The sequence below is a fragment of the Rhincodon typus genome, unplaced genomic scaffold (genome assembly GCF_021869965.1).
Source record: "Rhincodon typus isolate 14 unplaced genomic scaffold, sRhiTyp1.1 hic_rhity00002812, whole genome shotgun sequence".
NCBI lineage: Eukaryota > Metazoa > Chordata > Chondrichthyes > Orectolobiformes > Rhincodontidae > Rhincodon > Rhincodon typus.
In genome coordinates, this window is record NW_025968450.1 from 1,947 (window position 1) to 25,000 (window position 23,054).

The following is a 23,054-nucleotide window of genomic DNA, read 5'->3' on the forward strand; positions in this document are numbered from 1 at the left end:
AACTTCTTCACCCAAAGGGTTGTGAATCTGTGGAATTCCCTGTCCAGTGAAGTAGTTGAGGCTCCTCACTGAATGTTTTTAAAGGTAAGATAGGTAATTTTTTTGAATAGTAAAGGAATTAAGGGTTATGGTGAGAGGGTGAGTAAGTGGAACTGAGGCCATGAAAAGGTCAGCCAGGATCTTACTAAATGGCGGAGCGGGCTTGAAGGGGCAGATGTCCTACTCCTGCTCCTGGTTCTTATGTTCTAACCAAGTTCTGAAGTACTTAACTTTCAAAGGCACAACTTGACAAAACAATTTCCTAAGCAAACAAAAAATTGCCATGAATTCCAAGACCAATTACTTTAAATGGTTCACAGTCTCTTAGACAGACAGACCATAAGGCCATAAGATACAGGAACAGAATGAGGCTGTTCAGCCCATTGAGACTGCTCTGTCATTCAATCATGGCTGATACGTTTCTCAACCCCATTCTGCCTGGGATCCTGACGATCATGGAGTGATCAAGCAGCGAGATCCAGGTGACTGAAACTATGTTTTTCTGCCAATAGCTGGATCACCACCCATGGAAATAGTTCACAGACAGGAGTCAATTCAAGACAAAAATCTGCTGATCAATGTTAGGCAGGCAGCTCACTTGATGGTGTTGCAGAACCTGAAGTATGCTTGGATGTTGGCTCACAGTGAAGTGGCATCAGAGAGCAATGTGGAATCCTCGGGCGAACATGTGTCACAAAACCAGGGGGTGCATCCAGTGTGGGCATGCCAACTCCAGTGCCAGAGGATGGCGCAGGGATGACTTACCAGGAGGTTGTACCAGCACAAGCTGCCAACCACATGATCCCTGGAGACCGATCCAAACTACATCCCTTTTCGGGTGATCGCCCACAAAGCCTGGATCCCATGAGAAGTATCAGTATAGCTAAAAGGCTCAGAAATTCATCTTAAACTAATGCTGGATACCATCACAACACTTAGTAATTGCCCAGATTGATGATGCACAAACTGAATGTTGTCACCAGCGTGGACCGGAAACATACCATCCATCATGGCACAACTAAACCTGCTAATCACATATTCACTGAGGAAACAGTTACTGTCCACCAGCTCTCATTCCATCACCAGTAATGGACAGCAAAACTATTGTTCCAGGCCCAGAACCATTCCCAACAGCATTTCATGATCCTTGCAATTCCTAATCTTCATTCAAGGTGGCTTGGATTCCTGATTTTTAGGAACAAAATCCTTTCCCAGTAGAGTCCTCATTGTACCTTTGTCTTTATTATCAGAACCAACCATCCTCTTGTTCCATGCTGCATGAGTTTTTGAAATGTTATGAACCGTGGAATATTTACTTTCCAACATTTGTTACCTTGCAAATAGGTTTCTCTGAAAGGGATTTAATCTCAACTATTTTCTCCATTTGTGCTTCTTTCGGCTTTTACTCAGACATCCTGGCCTGTCATCATATTTTGAACATTTTCGAACTTAAAATAATCTGTGTACAAATGAGGCTATAGCAGCGTAAAAACAGCAACATCTTCACCAAAATACGAAGAAAGAATAATGTGAACTTAACCTGCTACTCTGCTTTCTGTGAGCATGCCTCAATATGATTAGCCGTTTACCCTGTTTGTTCCCCTCCATGTTGCTACACAGCTGGAAATGCCCTTGGCTTAGGACCAGTATTAAACTGCTTTCCTCAAATGGGGATTCTCGGCCACAGATACATCTGATATTTTTAAGCAGCTTTCTTTGAGGGCAGCACCGAGTCTCATTGCTTCACCATGCCCACATCTAACCAATTCATCTGTCTGCACCAATGCTACCGCAGCTCTCCAGCACCGCCAGTCTACAGCATCAAGAATAACGGCAGTTGTGAAAAACAGTACACTTCAAATCTGTCTCAAATGAGTAACAGCAAATGGAGACTTGCATTTGTGTGATTCATGACGTCCAAATGTACCAACATGGTTCAGAGCAATGTGGTGTTTCTTTTGAAAGGTAGATACTGTTGGAGCATGGGACACACGCCAGGTTATTCACACAAAGCAAGGTCCCCCCAACAACAATGTATTAACAAGCAGGACATATGTTTTCATTAAAGTTGGTTGAAGGACAAATTCTCATCAGAACATTGTAAAAGCTCTTATGGTCATCTTCTAAATAACATAAGTTGAAACCTGAGAGGATAGATGGAGTAGGCTTGGTTTAATTTATAAAATAAAAAGAATATTGTTGCCAGTGCGTACTCCTTTAGTATTGCACAGAACGATCAACTGTCAATTTAAAGTAAAATGCTGCAGAGGGTGGAAATCAAAAACTTACAAAGAAAATGCTGGAGAAACTCAGTCAGTCTTTTGGCATTCTTGGAGAGAGAAACAGAGCTATACTTCATGTCCATTATGGCTCTTCTTCAGAACTGCTGTCTACTCTATCAACTGTCAATGTTACGATCAATTCTCACAAACACCAACTCATAGACAAGAGTGTTCTTATTTTAAGTTGCATTTATTCAAGATTAAACACATTCATAATGTTATAATGATTCCTTTGATTTGTAGAATCATTCCTTCACATGTTTCTGGGCATAAACGTTAATGCTGTAGAAATTAAAGTCATCATTAAGTATAATTGGATGGATGTATTGGCGTTGGAAGGAGAATAGCTGTGGTTTACATGAATGATACCTGGTCTTCAGAGGTTAAGTCCTGAGGAGAGTTAATACAAATTAGTCCTGTGATCTTCAGAATTTAGAATGCAGAGGGGTAATCGAATCGAAAGCTTCAAGATATTAAAGGGAAAAGACAGGATGGTTGAAGATAAAAAATTTCCACTGTTTTGTGATTTGAGAATTAGCAGGCATAGTCTGTAAACTAACACCAGAACATTGTAGAAAAATGTTAGGAAGCTTTTCTCCATACAACAGGTGAAGGTGTTTGTAACTCTCTTTCACAAATGGTGGCTGACGTTCGATCAATTGATAGTTTCCCATTTGAGATAGATAAGTTTTGATTCAACTAAAAGCTATTTTGGAGTATGGGCCAAAGGCAGATATGTGAAGTTAGGCCACAGATTAACAGCGAGCTCATTGCATGGTACAACAGGCTCAAGAGGTTAATTTGCCTACTTGCTGTCCTATGTTCCTGCATTAACAAGATTGTTACTCTTCAGGCTTTCCTTCAACATTTATTAGCTTCAAATTATTCATATTTTCATCCATGAATTCTGTATTTTAAAAAAAAATCTTCACACGATAACTATTTTACATCTGTGTTGGAATTCTAATCATGATTAAAACTTTTCCCTTGTAAAATATTACACTGTTCTGTTGAACGATCACAATCCATTCTCTGCATTCCGTTAATGGTTGTTCCATCAGACTGCATTACAGTCTCTGTCTCCAAATTAGAGTCAGTCTGTTGACACTGATCCAATACAGACAGCTTGCAGATGAATGTACAAACACAATCAATATGCACACAAGCACACAGTATAAACACACATGATACATGCACACACTTGCATAATATACACACAAATGACACATATACATGCACAATATATAAACAGAGATGACATGCACATGCACACATTACACCCATATGCACGATATATACAAACTGGATCCAAATAATTCAGTTCATGCCCTTGATGAGAATTCTCCTTACAAGCAGGTTAAACGTGTACTGACAGCGGGAGAACAAAAGGGGAAGGTCTGTGATAGAACAGAGGGCAGCAGTGATTCAATGACATCAGGAAATACACACCCATTCCATTCTGAACCAAAGGAGACAGAGAGATCTACACCAAAGAAAAAGGCCCTTCAGCCCATTGAGTCTACACCAGTCAAAACCAATCACCTAACTCTTCTAATCCCACTTTCCAACACTTGGCCCATAGCCACGTATGTGAGTGCACATCTATAAATGCATAATGCATAAATGTATAATGTATAATGCATAAATGCATTCAGGGTTTCTGCCTCTAATTCCTTACAGGCAGTGAGTTCCAGATTCCCACTATTCTCTGGGTCAAAAAATTTTTCCTCACATCATCTCTAAACTTTTTGCTCCTTGCTTATGATCTCTGCCCCCTGATTATTGAACCCCCTCCATCAACGGGAAACATTTCTTCTTGTCTATGCCCATGATAATTTTATACATCTCAATCATATTTTCTCTCAGTCTCCTCTGCTTTAAAGAAAAAAATCCGATTCTCTCCAATCTCTCTCCATAACTGAAACTCTCCAGCCCAGGTAACATCCAGGTAAGTCTTGTCTGCACCCTCTTCAGTGCTATCACATTCCTTTGACAATGTGGTTTCCAGAATTGTACACAATACTCCAGCTGTGGTATAAGCAACCTTTTATCCAGTTCCAGCATAACCTCCCTGCTCCTAAGCTCTACACATCATCTGATAAAGGAAAGAATGACAATAAAGTTCTTAATAACTTTATCCACCTGTCCTGATAACTTAAGGATCTGTTTTACATGCACACCAAGGTCCATCTGATCCTTATGCTTCCGAGGATCAATCCATTCATCTGCTATTCCCTTACCTTGTTTGTACTCGTCTACTCAGCACCACCTCACAGTACAATCAGCCAACAATCAATACAGGAAGTGTCAATGACTGTAAAGTATATCTCAATAAATCAGCCCCAAGACTCTTGCCATTTCAACTTTAATTTGCAAAATTACTTCCCAATCTTGTTATCATGGCAATTCTTTTCATGATTATTTTATTGTTCTTTTCAACAAGGTTGTTGATATGGTAAACAGTTGCGCACAAAAGAGCAGAGACAGCGTTCTATTGACATTCCACGACCGTTTTATGTCAACAGCTTTCGAAGATGCGCAGGAGATATGGTGTCTCCATTGGAGTTGAACATTGAGTATTAAAATTCTGTTGAATATTCTCAAAGTGCATCTTAAAACAAATTGATTCCATTCAACTCAGCTGCAGGGAGAGTCTAGCTGACATCACTCACAGATATAAATCCACATTGCAACATTTCCAACTTTACACATGGCTGTCTCTCTGGTGCACTATGTTATGATCTCTGATGTCAAGACTGGGCAAGTCAGTTCCCAGCTTGGAGCCTGGCTTGTTGGATCATACTTTGTTTCTTCTTGGTTTTGACAAGATTGAAATACAAGTACACAATCCTGCAAATTTGTGCTTAACCATAAAACAAGTTCATGAATCAAATGAAATGACGATAAAATAGAATAAACCAATCAAATTACACACAATACAAATTTAAAGCCTTTAAAACTGACAGATATTTTTAATCAATCTGAATCATCTTCTCATGTTGTCAGGAACAACTGCTTCACACATCAATCTTCATCCAAGACTACTGCAGAAAATCCCAAAATGGAAACTGAAACTGAAATTGAAATGTCTCTCACCAGACTATGGGTGTTTCCCCCGACAATTAGTGAAAAGAAAATGCAAAACCTGGATCTGAAACCTCTTCACTTTATTTTAGTTGTAAAATGCTCCCAATGTAACCAAAAACCCATTTGCTCTTTGAGGCATTCGCCCTCTAACACAGTGATGCAACACAAATCACCGTTGGTACAGAAATACCTAGAAGTTAATCATTCAACCACTTGATACACACAGAAATGCATATGTCACGTTCCAAATTCAGTTACAAACTCAGGACTTAATGGCATTAAATTTGGCAAAAATCACAAATCTTACATCACAATGACCAATCCTGAGAGGAAGAAAATGATAACTGTAAAATTCAGCACAACCGTCAAGATTGAAGTTTGATTATTAAGGCCAACATCCATATCAGTTACCATTTAATGCAATTTCAGATCATCATCTTGAGTGTTTACATTTGGAAAGTAAAGTCAAAGATACTGAGGATGGAACAATTGAGATGCATACTTTACAGAACAAATGAATCCAGATACATAAAAATATATGATATATATCTTAAATGTGCAAGATATATCCAAAATACAACTAACTTGAAAGGTTTCTAGTTTGGATTAATTTTGTTTCACAAGAGTGTAAGTCTTATTGGGCACAGGTACATGTGAGTTGCATTGTTCATTCTAATGATTTCAAATCAGGACCAGACTTCAGGATCTGTAATCCGAAAGCTTCTTCATTTCTTGTTGCCTTGTCCAGATTCCTGCTGTATGATTTCTAACAAGATCCAAAGAATTACTTTAAATTAATCCTACAAGGGTAAACATTGGTCAGAAAGTGATGGACAAAGAGAAAATTTTACAAAAAGTACAAGGGAACAGATTTTGACTCATGTACTGCTAACTCACTGTGATTGAGATCATTTGAACAGTTCAAACTGATTTGTCCCCGATGTGGGGTGACAGGTTTGCAATAGTTGAGAGGAAATTTGGAAATTTCCCATTGGATTGGCTTCCAAGTCAAAATTTTAAATTACAAGATGTGTTTCATTTTTAGAAATCTACACCAAGGACATACAGCCAAAAAAATGACTTTGCATATAAATTTGGTTTATGTCTAGAAAGACAGACAGAGATACAAGGAGAGAGAGAGAGAGAGAGCAAGTGAGAGAAAGAGAGAGAGACAGCAATTCAGAAATGTCATCCCTAATGAGGGGCCAAGGAAGCTACACAGGAGTGGGTTTAGAAAGCAAGAAATGTTTTACAAAGCAAACCATAATTCCCTCTGTGTATCTCAGTCTGTTAGCATGATGGCAAAAAAGTGACAGGAGTCTGGGCGAGACATATATTCCCCATTTCAGTAATATACAGGAACAGGGGTTAGAAATGAGCTTCAACCTTGCTCCATTTCTGTTAGTGACCATGCATCCTAGCGTGTGAACCAATTTTCTTTAAAGGCAATAATTTTAAGACAGGTTATCACCCCTACACCGTACCTGGTATAAACAGCGAAAAATATCCCTCTCGCTTTGGGTGCCGACAGCTAGACACTGCCATAAAGACCTAATAATTTCCAAGAAGAATATTTGTGATAGTCACTGAAAACTGTTAAAAATTATGGCTTCTTTGTTTCAGCACTGTCCGCTCACTGTCAAACAGGAAAAGGGCTCTTTGCTTTTCCTGATTTCTGTCTTGATTAAGAAAGTTTCTGACAGTTACATCAGGTAAAATAATCGAGACGTAACATTTCATCCAATTTTGATAAATTGATAAATTGAAATCCACAAATTATGATTCTTCCAAATTGTGTCCAATGGACAACTTGTGAATCACCATCTTTAATTTTGTTTTGATCCCTAATACCTGTTCAAAGACATCAGTTTGCTCAGGGACAATTGGCAGTTAATTCAGGATTCACTCAAAAACTTAAAGAAATTCTTACTTTGTTTATCCTCTTCAAGCATAAAGTAAGTCCAACATCAAAGATTAGTTTAATAACCAGGTAACTGAAAACTGTGATGATCCAAATGACTGGAACTGGTCTCTCTCTCACTGTGAATGACAAAGTGGTTGGTTACAATTTCATTCTCCATCTCATTTAAAATGGGAAATCTCATGCCATACAGTCTATGAAATATGTGGAAAATGAAAATATTCTTCGTTAAACTTTGGGAACTAGAGCATCAAATATTTGTGTGAAATTTCTTTTTTTTTAAATCGTATTTTGTTGGTCTGGAATTGACAATTTTCAGGAAATCCTGTAGGTCTGACCGCTTTGAAGTTAATTAAGCAGCTCTATGTCAGTGAAGAAGGAAGTCAAGAACATAATTGAATCATTCATTCCGTAAACTGAATGGATTTGATGTAAAAGTGTTGTGTTGGCCACACTGGATGAAACCAAACTCACACCGGAGATTCCCCAGGTGGCGAGTTCCCAACCTCAGCTGTGCTGTGCTGTCAAGGTGTGAAACAGCCACAGCTCTGAAAGTGGAAATTTCTTTGAAACCATAGCTCTTCTGATAAATGCAATTTATTCACAAATAGCCATGCAACCAGGAATGGTCAGCAAGTTTTGCAATGACATTAAGGATTTTCTATGGCATATTTCATTTTATATTCCAGTGTAAAATCTTAATACACTATTTTAACACTAGATTAGGAAATAAATGAAGTAATTGGATAACTGCCTCCACAGTCGGATTTCTGGTACATTTCTGCTCAACTGAGTCAGGTCCCATTTACTGAACATGGTCAAGGTTTTACTTTATGAAACAAAACATTGAATGTGATTTACCATGAAATCTGATGACCATTTACCATTATTTTACTCTCCATGTCAATGCAGTCTTCTTTTCAGATGCCTGGTCAAAAATTGTTTTTTGGTATTGTATACAATAGTCCATAATCCCATTGTTCAGGAAGTGAGTGGTTGATTTTGAACCGTTCCTAATAAAATCAGTGTGGTAATGTCGAATATTCACTGCTTATTAGTTCTCATGTTAGAGTGAGAACTTACTTCCTTTGAAAAAGTTGAGACACAGCTCAAAATAAACTGGTCTGTGATGCCCTACGGCTACGAAGATAAGAAGTGGCTGACCACCAAACTCAGATGAAAACAATCTCTTATGCATGATGCACCAAACTGCAGACATGTCTCTGTTTCACCCTTCCAGGAATATACAAAAAAAAAGCACGGTTAAAAACCAACTGCAGCCCCTGGTCTGTGTGTGTTAGTGGGATGATGTGCTGGTGTGGATTTATGTGCTTTGAAGCTCTGAGATTGAGAACAACGGTTAATCACCCTGGCACTGCAGGTATAGAAAGACTCAGTCTTGCTCTGAACTGTGGAAGCCAGGCAAACCAAAGATGTCATCATGAAAAGGAAATGGACAAAAAAATCTCAGCTACTTGCACTGAAACCTGAAATCAACAGTTTTACTGTCAACATCACTCTTACAGATAGCATCCAAGTTAGTGGCTGCAATGTTCCACCATCTGCTGTACATGGAACCGAGAGACCAATTCATACAGCCGTTGAACTGTTACCTCTTTAATCAATTCACATTTCAAATCTATATCTGTCTATCATGTTTTATTACTTTTTCTTGCATTTAGTGGCTAATAAATTACTGTTTCTTTAACTCAAGAAAGACTGGTAAATTAGGCTCCTTTTAAAACTTAAATACATTTGGAAAAGGTAGGCAGGAGGGAAGGTTTCCTTCATAATTTACATTGTTTGAGACAGTGGTTCTATTGCAAAGGGAAGCCAGTTTACTCTTCCTCAGGTTGGAGCATAACTATTTGGTGAGTATTCCATCCGAAATTGTAACAAAATAGGAACCCTCACGGGGACCAGCCAAAAATGATATTGGTTAATCTTTCAGAATGGGATGGCACAAGGGCAGAGGAACATTACCCTGGAAAGGTGAAGGGACACAGCAGCAACAATTCACTTCATGAACCACCACCATGAACAAGCTGAAGGGGACTTCCAGTCAAGACCTGCAGGGATGTAGCCAATTGTCTTAATATGGCAAAAGGTGGGAGAGCAAAAAAGGGGACAGACTGCAGTATTGGAAAGGTATAACAGTAACTGTACTGATCAAGTCTACTTGGTAAAAATAAATCTGTATTCATGTCATGGATGTTCTGCGAAAGGATTTTGTGACAAAACACAATCACGACCTTGAAAGAAGAGCTCACAGAAATCACAGATGACTTTCCTTTGAAATAGAGACTGGCCTCCTCTGCTCATTACGATTCCGTTCAGCAGAAAATGACACAAATATTTCAGTTCCAATAAAGGCTCACTGGACCTGAACCATTTATTCTGCTTTCTCTCCACAGATGCTGCCAGACCTGCTGAGTTTTTCCCATACTCTCCGTTTTGGTGCAAATAGTTAACAAACTCATGGGATGAAGGCATCTCTGTCGACGTCACCACTTGTTCCTTTCGCACTTGAACTGAGTGTTTTTAGCCTTGGCTATTTCACAGGGCAGCTAAAGGTTAATGTGTGTCTGGAGTCACATCGAGGGCATTAGTGAAGCAGGTGGGAATTTTATACAATCAATGACAGTTTCATGGTCATCGTTATGGAAATGAGTTTTATGTTACGGACTTTTCGATTGAAATTAAACTTTTGCAATTGCTTCAGTGGGTTTTGAAATAAAAACACACAGCAATATACTGGGACTCTAAATTAGCAGTCCAATGATATAAATGCTATACTATGCACTATACAGTGAAAGAGACATGTCACTGAGAGTTGGGAATCCTGTGCATTCAGACTCCAACCCCCATGACTGACTGCAATTCGAAGGCAAATCCTACTGCAGATAAGGAGACATCAAAGTACAGTTTGCAGAGGTTAAAGAGATTATAGTTGTAATGTAAAGAGAAAGCAAGTTCCATCTGCTAACTCCCTTCCTCCGCAATCTGAGATTGCATAGACACTGAAATATGAGGCAGGATCTTTTGGTCTTTCTCATCCTGCCATTGAAAAGCTTATTGTGAAGCTGCCCTCACACTGACAGCTGTCCCATCGCCATCGAATGCTTTGAAATATCAACTGGCTATCAGTACCAGTTTGGTGTGGGCATCCCAACATCCAGTGTTATGACTAGCCGGCAGCTCAGTGATTCAAACAGTATCATTTGGAGTGCTGGCCAGTGTTGGGCCTGAATCCTGGACCAAAGAGGAAGAAGAAACAAGACCGGGGCATGAGTAAGTTGGTGGGCTGGACGGACAGGATTTATGGCCTCAGTGGAAAAGGTGACTGTGTAATTTTAAGGGCCCTTTATCAGAAGTCCTGCCTTCCAGGTAATACTCAACTCAGCAAGTACGATGAACCAGCAGAGAGAATGCTGGAAAATCTCAGCAGGTTTGGCAGCATATAGAGAGAGAGAAACAGAGTAAACATTTCCAGATGTGAGTCACTCTTCTCCACATTTCCAGCTGTCACAGTGTTTTATTTTTCTTCAAGCAGAATGGACAGCTCACACACCCTTCTCAATTACCCAATTATTCCTCAACCAGTCATTCTTCCACCAATCATTCACCAGTCAGTTATCTAATCATTCAATTTCAAGACAACTTTCAATAAATTTTCAATCCTTTAATTCCTACCAACAGTGAATCATTTCTCAAGTGACCATTACATACAAATCATTTACCAACCAACCAACCCTGGCCAAATGCCTCCACTTCTAGAATTGATGTTGGAGAGTTATGTGTGTAAGATATAAATGAGGGGTAGAGATAGAATGACATCATTTATTCATCATTATCAAACAGAGCATAATGGAATGCACAGAAGTCTACCGAGTTCCAGACTACTGTAAGAAAGATGTATTAAAATGGGCAGTGGCAATTTAACATTTAATTATTACCTCACAGAAATGTAAAGGGCACTAAATACTCATTTTCAGCTTCAATCCATTTTTTAGTGTGATTTTCCTTTGCAGTGCTAAGTAATGTAACCTCAGTAGGAATGTAAACGAACATGAAAAGTAAGATAATATCATTTCAAAGCTTTCTTTGGAATGAAATCTGAGATACTTACCGTTATACTTCAGATGATAAGGGATTAAAACCTTGGGGGTGTTTTGATTAAACAAAATGCATGTCCAGTTCCCTCCGTCTTTGTCGAATTCCTGAATAACCAGCTGTAAACTATCCCTTTCCTGCTTCTGTTCCTTGAATGTTTTCTCTGCAACAATTTTACCATCACTATTGATCCAAACAAGTCGGACTGATTCAGTAACATGTGAGACAGAGCAGATCAGGGTAACAGTGTATCCCTCAGTCACTGCATCAGATGGTTCCACTGTGACTGTGTAAACAGGAAAATCATTTAGCTTTTAAACATTTGCTTGATCATTGAAAACATCATCAACATTCTGTCTCCTACCTTTTACTGTGACCAGATTAATGGTCAAATGATTATCTGATCCCTGAGAGCATCTGTAAACTCCAGCATCTTCAAACTGGACAGGCACAATCCGTATACTGAAAAACCTGTCAGTGAAACTGGTCACTGGGCGGACCAGTCGACTCCCAAAGTAGGTGCTGTTTATGTTGACAGGCTTCGATTTGGAACTGGAAGCTATTTCATTATCTTGAGTTTTTAAAGGTGAAGACCAGGTCCATTTGGTTTTACTTAACACAGAATCAACTTCACAAATCAACTCAAGTTCACTGTGATCTGTGACTGATCGATAAAGTGTATACATTTTATCATGTAAATCTGCAACAGAAAGAGATAGGAAACAAGATGTTAGAGTTTTATTGTCACTGATAAACAGAGCAATGAAACATCAAGAAATATCTCATTCTATCCCCTGGATACTTATAGTCTTATTGGTATGTTGGCTCATGGTCAAACGGGGATAGAAACATCCATCAGAATGTGCTGCAACACTTTCAATTGCGAGACATTGAGGACAAGCTTGGAGTAACCTCAAACATTTAGCTAATAGAAGGACAGTGAGGAGTTAATTTATTAAAGACAAGTAGTTGCTCAGCTGGGCCTGATACACCGTGTTCACCTTGATACTAATGCAGGAAATGTTAAACAATTGAATATATGGGTGAGAGACTGGGGAACTCGAAGCAGTCCCCACAATCAGCACAGTAGATGGCAGGGGAGTAGGGATCCTGAGCCTGTAGCTCATCCGCTCGTGTTTTTGTTTTTTATTCCTTTTTTTTTCTCCTTTTTTTGACTTACCTCATAGTGCAGGGCTCGGTTGTGACGAGGCCATCGCTGGTAAACAAGTCGAGCATGGACTGGAAGTCAGCATGGTGCTCCTACTTTGACGAGGCTGTCCTAGCGCTGACTCAAGCCTGCTGTGGCAGAAGTGAGTTTGGGTTCTTGGCAGCAACTGCATCGAGCGCAGGTTCATGGTGGGAGTGACGGAGGAGAGTTTGGCTCCAGTGGGAGATCCAACGGCGTTGCGAGCTGGGTCCGAAGCAGACTCATGGAAGTGGCGGAGATGAGTTTGGGCCGATGTCCTACCAGATAGCACCAGTGGCAGCTGCATTGGTGAGGTCGAGTCAGGACTCGTTTTGGCGAGGATATCGGCGGAGGCGAGATGCTGCTGAAAACTGGTAACTCTTCCTCCATCTGCGGCTGCACAGCAAAGGGGACTCATGCCTACCCCTCATGCCCGTGGCCCTCGGCGGAGCCCTTAACAAGAAGGGACTGTAAAGTTCGACAGTGTTTCTTTATTTCTTTCTTTATCTGCCTCTGTGTTCTATGGTTTAGTTATTTTTTCTGTGTTTTAAGATAGCATCAGAGAGGGACAACACTGCACAACGGTTTCCACAGTATTTGGAACAAAATATATTTGACGATAGACAGATAGATAGATAGGCAGACAGATAGACTTATAGACAAAAATCACTAAGATCACACTCTCCACTCTGAATAACTCACTACAGGCCTTAACACAAATGTTCCAATGCAATGATGACATTATGAAGGTATACTGAAGGTTAGAAGTACATCATGAAAGTATATCTCTCAAAGGTTGAGTGGCATATTGTGTCCCTTAAAGGTATAATAACATACTGTGAGTCATAGCACAACACTACCTGCTCAACTGTCAATCTCAGTCACTCACATAGAAATATGGACACTAGGAGCAGAAACAGCTGTGAGGTCTTTGAGCTTGCTCTGCCATTCAATAGTATCAAGGCTGATTCTCTATCTCCAGACCAGATGCTCACTCTCTTCACATACCTCTCGATCTAAATCTATATCTCAATCTGAAATCTAATCTCACAACCTAAATACCTCATCCATCGAGTGACTGTGAATGTTCGCTGGCGATTGCACAATGTTCAGCATCATCCACGACTTCTCAGATACTGAAGCAGACCATGTTCAAATGCAGCAAGATCCAGACAATGTCCAGGCTTGGGCTGACATGTCGAAAGTAACATTTGCAACACAAAAATGCCAGGCTATTACCATGTTCAACAAGTGAAAATATAACCACCACCCCTTGACATTCAATGGTGTTACCATCACTCAGTCTTAGAAGCTCAACTGGTCTAGACACATCTACACAGTGGTTACAATAGCACATCAGAGGCTGGGAATATTGTGGTGAGTAAATCACCTCCCGATTCCCCAAAGCCCTCTATCATTCACAAAACACAAGTCAGGAGTATGATGGAATAGTCCCCATTTGCCCGGATGGATGTAGCTCCAACAACACTCAAGAAGCTTGATATGATCCAAGAAAAAACAAACTGCTTGATTGGCACCACTTGCACAAGCATCCACTCTGCCAATCACCGGTGAGCAGTATCAGCAGTGATGTGGAGGTGCCAATGTTTGACTGGGGTGGACAAGGTCAGAAGTCACATGACACCAGGTCATAGTCCAACAGATTTGTTTGAAATCACAAGCTTTCGCACCACTGCTCCTTCATCAAGTGGAGTGAAGAGAAGAACATAGGCACAGGATTTATAGGCAGAGAGATCAAAGGGTCATACAAATTGTGAGAGTGGAGTGGCCACTGGCTGTATAATAAGTCTCTGCAGGTGATCAAAAGTGTCAGATAATGTGAGTAAATTCAATAGCTGAATAGCAAGTGAAGGGATGACCTACAATCTGACTAATTGAGGCAGAGAGATAATTGCAAAAAATTAAAAATAAGGTAGTGCTGGAAACAATCCAAATGGCTGGAATAACATGGTATGTATAAGAGTCGCATGCCGAGGATTTGAGCAAAGTAACAAGTAATCCAAAACTCAACAAATTAATTGGAGAGATCGGAACAAATTATCATGGTGATGGTGTCAAAACAGGACAGTATGGAAGTTTTACAGATACAGAACAGTATGGTGGGGTTACATGTAGTGAAACATGAACCCAAGATTATGGTTCAGGCCATCTTCCGAGGTACGGAATTTGGCTATCAGTTCCTGCTCGATGATTCTGCATTGTTGTATATCTCAAAGACCGCCTTGGAGGACACTTACTCAAAGATCAGAGGATGAATGTCCTTGACCATTAAAGTGTTTCCCAACTGGGAGGCAACATTCCTGTCTGGCGATTGTTGCATGATGTCCATTCATCCATTCCCGTAGTACCTGCATGGTCTCACCAATATACTATGCCTCTGGGCATCCTCACCTGCAGCATATGAGGTAGATCACATTGGCCGTGTCACAGAAGTATCTGTAGTGTACGTGGTGGATGGTGTTCCCACGTATGATGACAATATCCGTATCGATGATCTGGCATGTCTTGCAGAGGTTGCCGTGGCAGGGTTGTGTGGTGTTGTGGTTGTTATTGTCCTGAAGGCTGGGTTGTTTGCTGTGAACGATGGTCTGTTTAAGCTTTGGTGGTTGTTTGAAGGTGAGAAAAGGAGGCGTAGGGATGATCTTGGTGAGATGTTTGTCATCATCGATGACATATTGAAGGCTGCAAAGAACATGGCATAGTTTCTCCGCCCTGGGGATGTACTGGACAATGAAGGGGACTCTATCAGTCGTGTCCAGTGTCTGTCTTCTGAGTAGGATGTTGTCGTTTTTCACTGTGGCACGTTGGAACCGGTGATCGATGAGTTGAGTAACATATCGTGCTCTTATGAGCGCATTTTCAGCATGTTTAGGTGTTCATCACATTCCTCATCATCCGAGCAGATCCTCTGTATACATAGGGCTTGTCCGTAGAGGATGGCTTCTTTAACATGTTGAGGGTGTTAGCTAGAGAAGTGCAGCATCGTGAGGTTATCTGTGGGCTTGCTATGAAGTGCTAAGATGTCTTCCTTGATGGAGATGTGTGTGTCCAAGAATGAGACTGATTCTGAAGAATAGTCCATGGTAAGTCTGATGGTGGGCTGAAACTTATTGATATCATTGTGCAGTAATGTCAGTGATTCCTCACTATGAGTCCAAAGGAAGAAAATGTCATTGATGTGTCTGGTGTATAGCATTGGCTAAAGGTACTTTGCAGCAAAGACATCTTGCTCAAACTTGTGCATGAAAATGTTGGTGTATCAGGATGCAAATTTGGTCCCCAAAACTGTTCTGTGTGTCTGGATGAAGAGCTGGTTGTCGAAGATGAAGACGTAGTGGTCAAAGATGAAGAAGATGAGTTGTAGGATGGCATTTGGAAATTGGCACTTGGTAGTATTGAGTACTGAGGCTGTTGCAGTAATGCCATCATGGTGGGGGACGCTGGTGTAGAGTGCTGAAATGTCAGTTGTGATGAGGAATGCCCCTGGTTCAACTGGTCCATGGGTGCTGAATTTCAGTAAAATTTCTGTAGTGTTGTGACTGAAGCTGGGGGTTCCTTGTACAATGGGTTTCAAGATGCCCTCAACACAGCCAGAGAGGTTCTCACACAGGGTCCCATTGCTTGATACGATGGGATATCCAGGTGTGTTGGCTTTGTGTGTTTTCAGAAGGCAGTAGAAGTCTTCGAAACAAGAGGTAAATGGAATGAGAGTGCGTAGGATACTCTAAAGGTCTAGACCAGTCTGTTGATTTGACAGGTGTGTTCTTTGGTCAGATCGGCAGGTAATTGTCTGTAGTGTTCTTGGTTGTTCCATTGTTGTTACAGTTCTTTGCAATAGTCCATTCTATTCTGTATGATGATTGCTCTTCCTTTGTCTGTTGGTTTGATGACGATGTTTGGATTGGCCTTGACAGCACAGATGATGTTGCATTGTACTTGCCGATGTTCTGCGCTATCTTATGGGTATGGATGATGAATCTGGTGTTAACACATCTCCTAATGGCTTGAGCATACATGTCGAGCCTTGGGCAGCAGAGGGGTCCAATTGGATTCTTTCTTCTTTGGTGGCTACACTGTGGATCTCTCTGTCGACTGTTCTGGTTCATTAGTTATCTCTTTGGGCTCGCTGCTGACATCTTGGTGTTTGTCGATGAATTCCTCTGTGTCTGCTGTGAGACGATTTTGATAGTGGGGCAGAAATTGAGCTCTCGGCTGAGAACTTCAATTTCGTCTGGTTGAAGAGTGTCGTCAGACAAGTTGACGATGGATTTTCCTGTGGTGATACTGGTTTCAATGATGGTACCAGGAGATGCTTGGTTACTGCTGGTGGTGATGCAGAGTTTCTCCAGTTTCCTGTTCTTGCTGTGCATGTAGCTGTCATAGTTCCATTGCCTCATTTGCTGGTCAGTGTCTTGCAGCTGATCGGCTGTATCCTGAGCACAAGCTGAGAGTGTAGACTCTATCTTAATTTCAAGGGTGTGGGGCATTTGCTGTAGAGGTGGTGTATAAGATGATTGAGGAGTGTGTGAGAGGTGTGACAGCAAAGCCTACCAGCATAGTCGATGTTGAAGGTCGACTTGAGTGGGGTCATGATCTGTAGTCCTTTCGGGATTTTCTCTGCTTTCTTGCATCTCTGCAGAAATTTGATGTCTGTGTCAACATGCGTGATCCTCTTGGTGATCATCTCCACTTTGAGCTGGCAGATTGTGGTGCCCATGGTAGCCATGACGTGGAGGTGTCGATGTTGGACTGAGGTGGATAAAGTCAGAAGACACATGACACCAGGTTATAGTGCAACAGGTTTATGCGAAATCACAAGTTTTCAGAGTGCAACTCCTTCGTCAGGTGGAGTGAAGAGAAGCACATAGGCACATACTTGATAGGCAGAAAGATCCTTAAAAGGTGTGAGTGGAGTATCCACTGGCTGAAAAATAAGTCTCTACTACCACCATACGTGGGAACACCACCCAACATGTACATGGCAGATACTCGTGAAACACAGCCAATGTTTTCTCGCTCATACTCTGCAGGCAAGGATGCCCCGAGACATGGTACATTGGCAAGACCATGCAAATGCCATGATGATGGATGAAAGGACACCATGCAACAATCAGACACAAAGGTTCCCTCCCAATTGGGGAACACTTCAGCAGCCGAGGACATTCAGCCTCTGATCTTCGGGTAAGCATCCTCCAAGGTTGCCTTCAAAGATACCTAATAACACAGAATCAATGAACGGAAACTGATAGCCAAGTTCCGTACCCATGAAGATGGCCTCAACTGTGGCCTTGGGTTCATGTTGTGCTACATGTAACCCCACCGTACTGTTCTGTATCTGTAAAATCTTCCTTACTGTCCTGATTTGACACCATCATCCTTGATAAGTCGTCACATTCACTGTACCTTAATTAGTTTGTACAGTTTTGGGTTACTTGTTATCCTGGTTAGACGCTTGGCATGGGACTCCTATATGTGTCATGTTATTCCGGGTATTTGGTTTGTTTCCAGCACCACCTTATCTTTAATGTTTTGTAATTATATCTCTGCCTCATTAATGGGATTATATATCATTCCTTCACTTGCTATTCAGCTGTTGACACTTTACTCACACCGTCTGACACTTATGATCACCTGCAGAGACTCATTATTCGGCCTGTCAACACTCCACTCACACCATTTGTATGATCTTTTGATCCCTCTGCCTACAAATTCTGTGCTTGTGTGCTTCTCTTCACTCTACCTGAATTACTCTACCTGATAAAGGAGCAGCGCTCAGAAAGCTTGTGATTTCAAATAAACCTGTTGGACTATAACCTGGTGCCATGTGACTTCTGACAGTATCAGCAATGTGTACTATCTACAGTTGCATTGCAGAAATTCACAAAAGATCCTCAGACTGCACTTTCCAAACCCAGGGACACATCTATTTGGAAGGATAAGGGAAGCAGATACTTGGGAACATAACCATCTGCAATTTCTCCTCCGAACCACTCGCTATCCTGATTTGGAAATATATCTCCATTGCTTCACTGTCGCTGGCACAAAATGCTGGAATTCCCTCCCTAATGGCATTATGGGTCAATCCAAAGCACATGAACTGCAGTGGTTCAGGAACACAGCTCACCATCACCATCACCTTCCCAAGGGTGACTCGGAACAGGAAATAAATGCTGGCTCACTTTGCGACACCCACATCCAAGAGTGTACAATAATAAAAAAATTCCTACCGACTCATTCACACATACATCCACTCACCAATTCACAGCCTGCACTCATTCATTAGAACTCTGTTCTGGATTAATCTAGGACACTTTTATAACACTCTTCCAGACTATTATTACACTTCTGAATGGACCTCTCAAATTTCAAATCTAATGTTAATGTCGCTTTCTGTGCACCTTCTTTGCAGGCGTAAATTGGTATGGCTCGCTCTGATCTGATCAATCAACCCTATTATCTTTGTGTCTTTGTATGTTATGATCTGCCTGTACTGCACACAAAACAAACTTTTCACTCTACTTAGGTACATATGACAATAATAAATCAAATCAAATCAAATCAGCAATGGCACCTTTAAACATTGACCAGGATATGGCAGTTCCACCTTGGAAAGAAAGGGGGACACACTCTCCATTCTCCAGCTCAAGTTCTGCCCCTTAACTGTGTGGTGCTGGCCAACATGAACAACATAAACCTTCCTGGTTTACCACATGCCACACTGAGAGGCCATTTTATAATGCAGCTGAATTCATTCACAGGAAAGGTTTGCACTTGGTCAGGGTCCAATTCATCTGGGATCATTGCTACCACTTTGAATAAAACTGCACAGGTCTCCTGAAAACCGACATCCATCATGTCTCTCGTCCTCCTAGCTCTCACGTTCCTGCCTCATTCTAAGAGACGAAGGCTTTCCAAGGATAGTGCTGGGAGATAAGGGTTACCCTCCCCCTACCCTGGCTGATGACACCCTCCTGGAAACCCTTGGCTGGGGCCAATTGTACGTACAATGCAACACACCCTTCCACCAGAGTCACTGTGCAGCAGGCAATAGGCCTTCTCAGTTTCTAATGCTTGGATTAACCTCGAGGGGTCTTTCAGTGCAGGTCAAATGTTTGTGGCGTATTTCTTTTCTTTATTCATTAACGGGAATAGGGCGTCGCTGCCTAGGAAGCATTTATTGCCCATTTCTAATTGCCCAGAAGAGCGGTTGAGAGTCAATCTCTTGGCTGTGAGTCTGGAGTCACATGTAGGCTAGACCAGGTAAGGATGGCACTTTCCTTCCCTGAAGGACATTCGTGATTCTTAATTACAGATATTTTATTGAATTCAAATTCCACCATCTGCCATGGCAGGATTTGAACCCAGATCCCCAGAATGTTATCTGGGTCTCTGGATCATCAGTCCAGCGATAATACCACTGGGCTGTCACCTCCACAGAGGCCACCAATATAACCAGTACCATGCTGGCTCCAGCATGCATCGGTCTGGCAGTCTCCATGGACAGATTAATAACTGCCATGGAGAGCCAAAATAAATCAGGGAGGTATTCAGGTGGGTCAGGGTGGTGCCTCTTGGATCGGGTTGGGAATACAGGCAAAGTGATTGTCAGGTCTTCTCAGCGGAATCAGTTGGATGTTCAGCTAACTCCAGCAGAACGCTCAGTGACTGCCAGAAATGCACAAAGACCTGCACTCCCTCTCTTTTACCATTAATGCTCAGCGTTAACAGCAAAGTGATAGGGGAATGAGGGACAAGAGACTCAAATAACCAATTTAGATCACAAGGGGTCTTATCCTGACACCTCTGGGACATGTATTCATTTATTCAGATACATTCGTGAACAACCCTGTATGTAAGATTGAGAACTTCTCTCAATCACCAGCTCCATTGAGAGAACGTCTCAGAAAAGACCCAAATCTTGTCCAGTGTTCAGTACCTTCAATCCGTTTGTACTTCTCAATTCCAATATCAACTACCATGGCCTTAATTTTACGTGATTGATGGTTTTTATTCTTTTTGATTAATTGATACAAGTTAAAATGGATCCAGCAAATGCACTTAGTTGGTGGCATCAGGTCTGAAAATCACTATTTATTTTGATATCAATACTAAGAATAGAGAGAAGGGTCATAATTTACAGGACAATCTCACAGTTATGTCTGTGCTCACTCTATTTTGTGTGTAATACTTTATTTTCATATCTACTGAATACCTAGTTCTGGACTTACTCAGATCCACATCAATGTTTATGTTTCCAGTGAGAATAATGGAGTTATTTTCCTGTATTTCCCATGTATATAAATTCTGATTTTCTACTCCAGCATGTCGAACAATCAGATAGACTGTCTTGTTTAGTCGAATCTCATCAGTGTTCATCCTCCTGTTTTGCAGAGATGGGTTTCTCTGTTTCCAGTGAAGACTGACTGTGTCCGAGAGTCTGGAGATGGTGCAACTGAGTGTGATGTCGCTGCCCATTACAGGCCTCTGTGAATCGGTCCCAACTGTAAAAACAAAAACATGAAGCTTATTCATCTCAGAAAGCTTTCTGAATTGCTGTGTTCAAATTCTTATCTTTCCACACATAGAGTCAGACGCTGACAAGCCATATTTCATGCCGGCAAATTCCATTTCCAGCTGTGGTTCACAGATTATTTCCTCTTGGCACCCTCTTCTCTCCTCTACTTTCTGTACACGCAGTTCCCGGGCAATATGATGAAGATGTTGCTTGAAATTTAACTGAGGTTTTGAATGTCTTGCCTGCTCTCTTTGGAGACCCTCATTGCTGGAGACCAAAGATCGCTTTTCTGGGGAAGGTTGTTGAACCACCTGCCAACCAGACATTGGCAAAACCATTGTCCTGTCTTCACCTGGAATCAAGACATTGGGGATGGATGCCCTGCCCAGCGAGAGTGGATGGTTTGAATTGATTTGGGTTGATAGGATTTATAATTGTCACATGTATCTAAATACAGTGAAAAGTTTTGCTTTGTGAGAAGTACAGGCAGAACATAACAAACAAGGACATACAGACCGTAGGGTGCTTAGACAGAGCAATAGAGAATGGTTGTAAGAAATGTGAGAAGAACATCTGCTGCAGAGAGCTTGCAAAGAGTTGCTCAGCATCAGTGCCATTTCTAGGATTGGGTTGCAGTGAGAGTGGGTTGGAGTGGTCAGAGGCAAGGGTTTGAGTGGTTTCTTCCAAGAGGAACCCTCCTGCCTGATGTGCATTCCCTTCATCACTGGGATTGACTGCCATTGATTGACAGAGCCCCACCCAGCCCCAAGGTGACTACCTGCCCAATTATTGACAACTTTCAAGAACACTGCTTGGGTACAGTCCCTTTTGCATCTGTGTTCATTCCAGGGGTGGTGGGATGAGATCCTTAAATCATCCTGCATTATTCATTAAGGGTTTTAATGATCATAATGAGGTCAGCCAGGTGGACAACACAGAATGCTAGTTCCTTGATTGGGACTGTTAATACGGGAGCCCTGGCTGGCAAATAAGAACAGGAGTGTCAGACATCCTGTTCGTTATGACACCTGGCTCTGAGGGACATGGGTCATTGTCAAGGACTCTCCAAGTGTGTGTAAAGGTTGACCTGGTGATGGGAAACCAGCCTTTCTGGAATTATTTCAAGGGCCTCAGTGTCAACTGGACCAAAAGGTCACCCATGGATCTCCCAGGCCAGAATTTCATTCTGGTCAAAGTGAGAAGGCAGCAGTGATGGGTAAGTTACCATCACACCTAATTCAGTGCCTTTCCACCTCAAAACTCAGCACCACAAGTGATGAAATAATCAATGTTGATGACCAGACTCTGGAGATGGGTATGGACGATTCTACCCAGTGGGTCAGCTTCCCCGTGTATATTCATGACACTTCGATCAACTTCTCCACCTTCTCTCACAAACCCTTATTTGCTTCTGTGTTGTCACAATATTTATGCAATCTCTCGTCTTAGATCAAAGGCAATTTGCTCCAGTTACATAACTGAAAAACCAAAATCATCATCTTTGGCGTTCCCTATGAACACCATACTGATCCCTGCAGCTCTATCTCTCTCTCCACGGGGACAAAAAGCTAATGTTAAGAATCACAACTACTAATTCAGTCCATCCACTTGTTCTGGTGACCAGACTATGTTTACTACCTTGTTTGCTTTAGTGAGACATTCATTTGAGGCTGGGTGATTAAATATCGGGTAGTATTAAGCCATTTTAGTTTTGATCCCTGTTCTAAACTCCATATCTTAACTGCCAACTCTATGTCTCTCCCTGGAAATAATCAGATTAAGTTAGAGTGTTTGCAACTTTGGTGTCACTTTGACCTGAGATTGTAGAGGAAAGGGCTAAGAATGAATGTGGGAATAGTAAGCTCCACCACTAGTGATGAAATAATCACG

General features: G+C 41.4%; 1 protein-coding gene across 2 annotated transcripts; it reads right to left on the minus strand.

Annotated features, from left to right (window-relative positions):
* Window positions 1-5,473: 5,473 nt before the first annotated feature.
* Window positions 5,474-21,146, minus strand: LOC109937144. 2 transcript variants are annotated; one of them, XM_048593416.1, is made up of 5 exons: window positions 20,878-21,146; window positions 11,807-12,142; window positions 11,459-11,728; window positions 7,339-7,448; window positions 5,474-6,174 (listed from the first exon to the last, which is right to left on the minus strand). In XM_048593416.1, exons 1-5 carry the CDS (start codon window positions 21,122-21,124, stop codon window positions 6,076-6,078), a joined length of 1,062 nt encoding a protein of 353 aa, XP_048449373.1. In that variant the 5' UTR covers window positions 21,125-21,146; the 3' UTR covers window positions 5,474-6,075. The 2 variants fall into 2 exon arrangements, with proteins under 2 accessions (XP_048449373.1, XP_048449375.1); XM_048593418.1 differs by lacking the exon at window positions 7,339-7,448 and having other exon boundaries at window positions 6,079-6,174; window positions 20,878-21,138.
* Window positions 21,147-23,054: the final 1,908 nt, after the last annotated feature.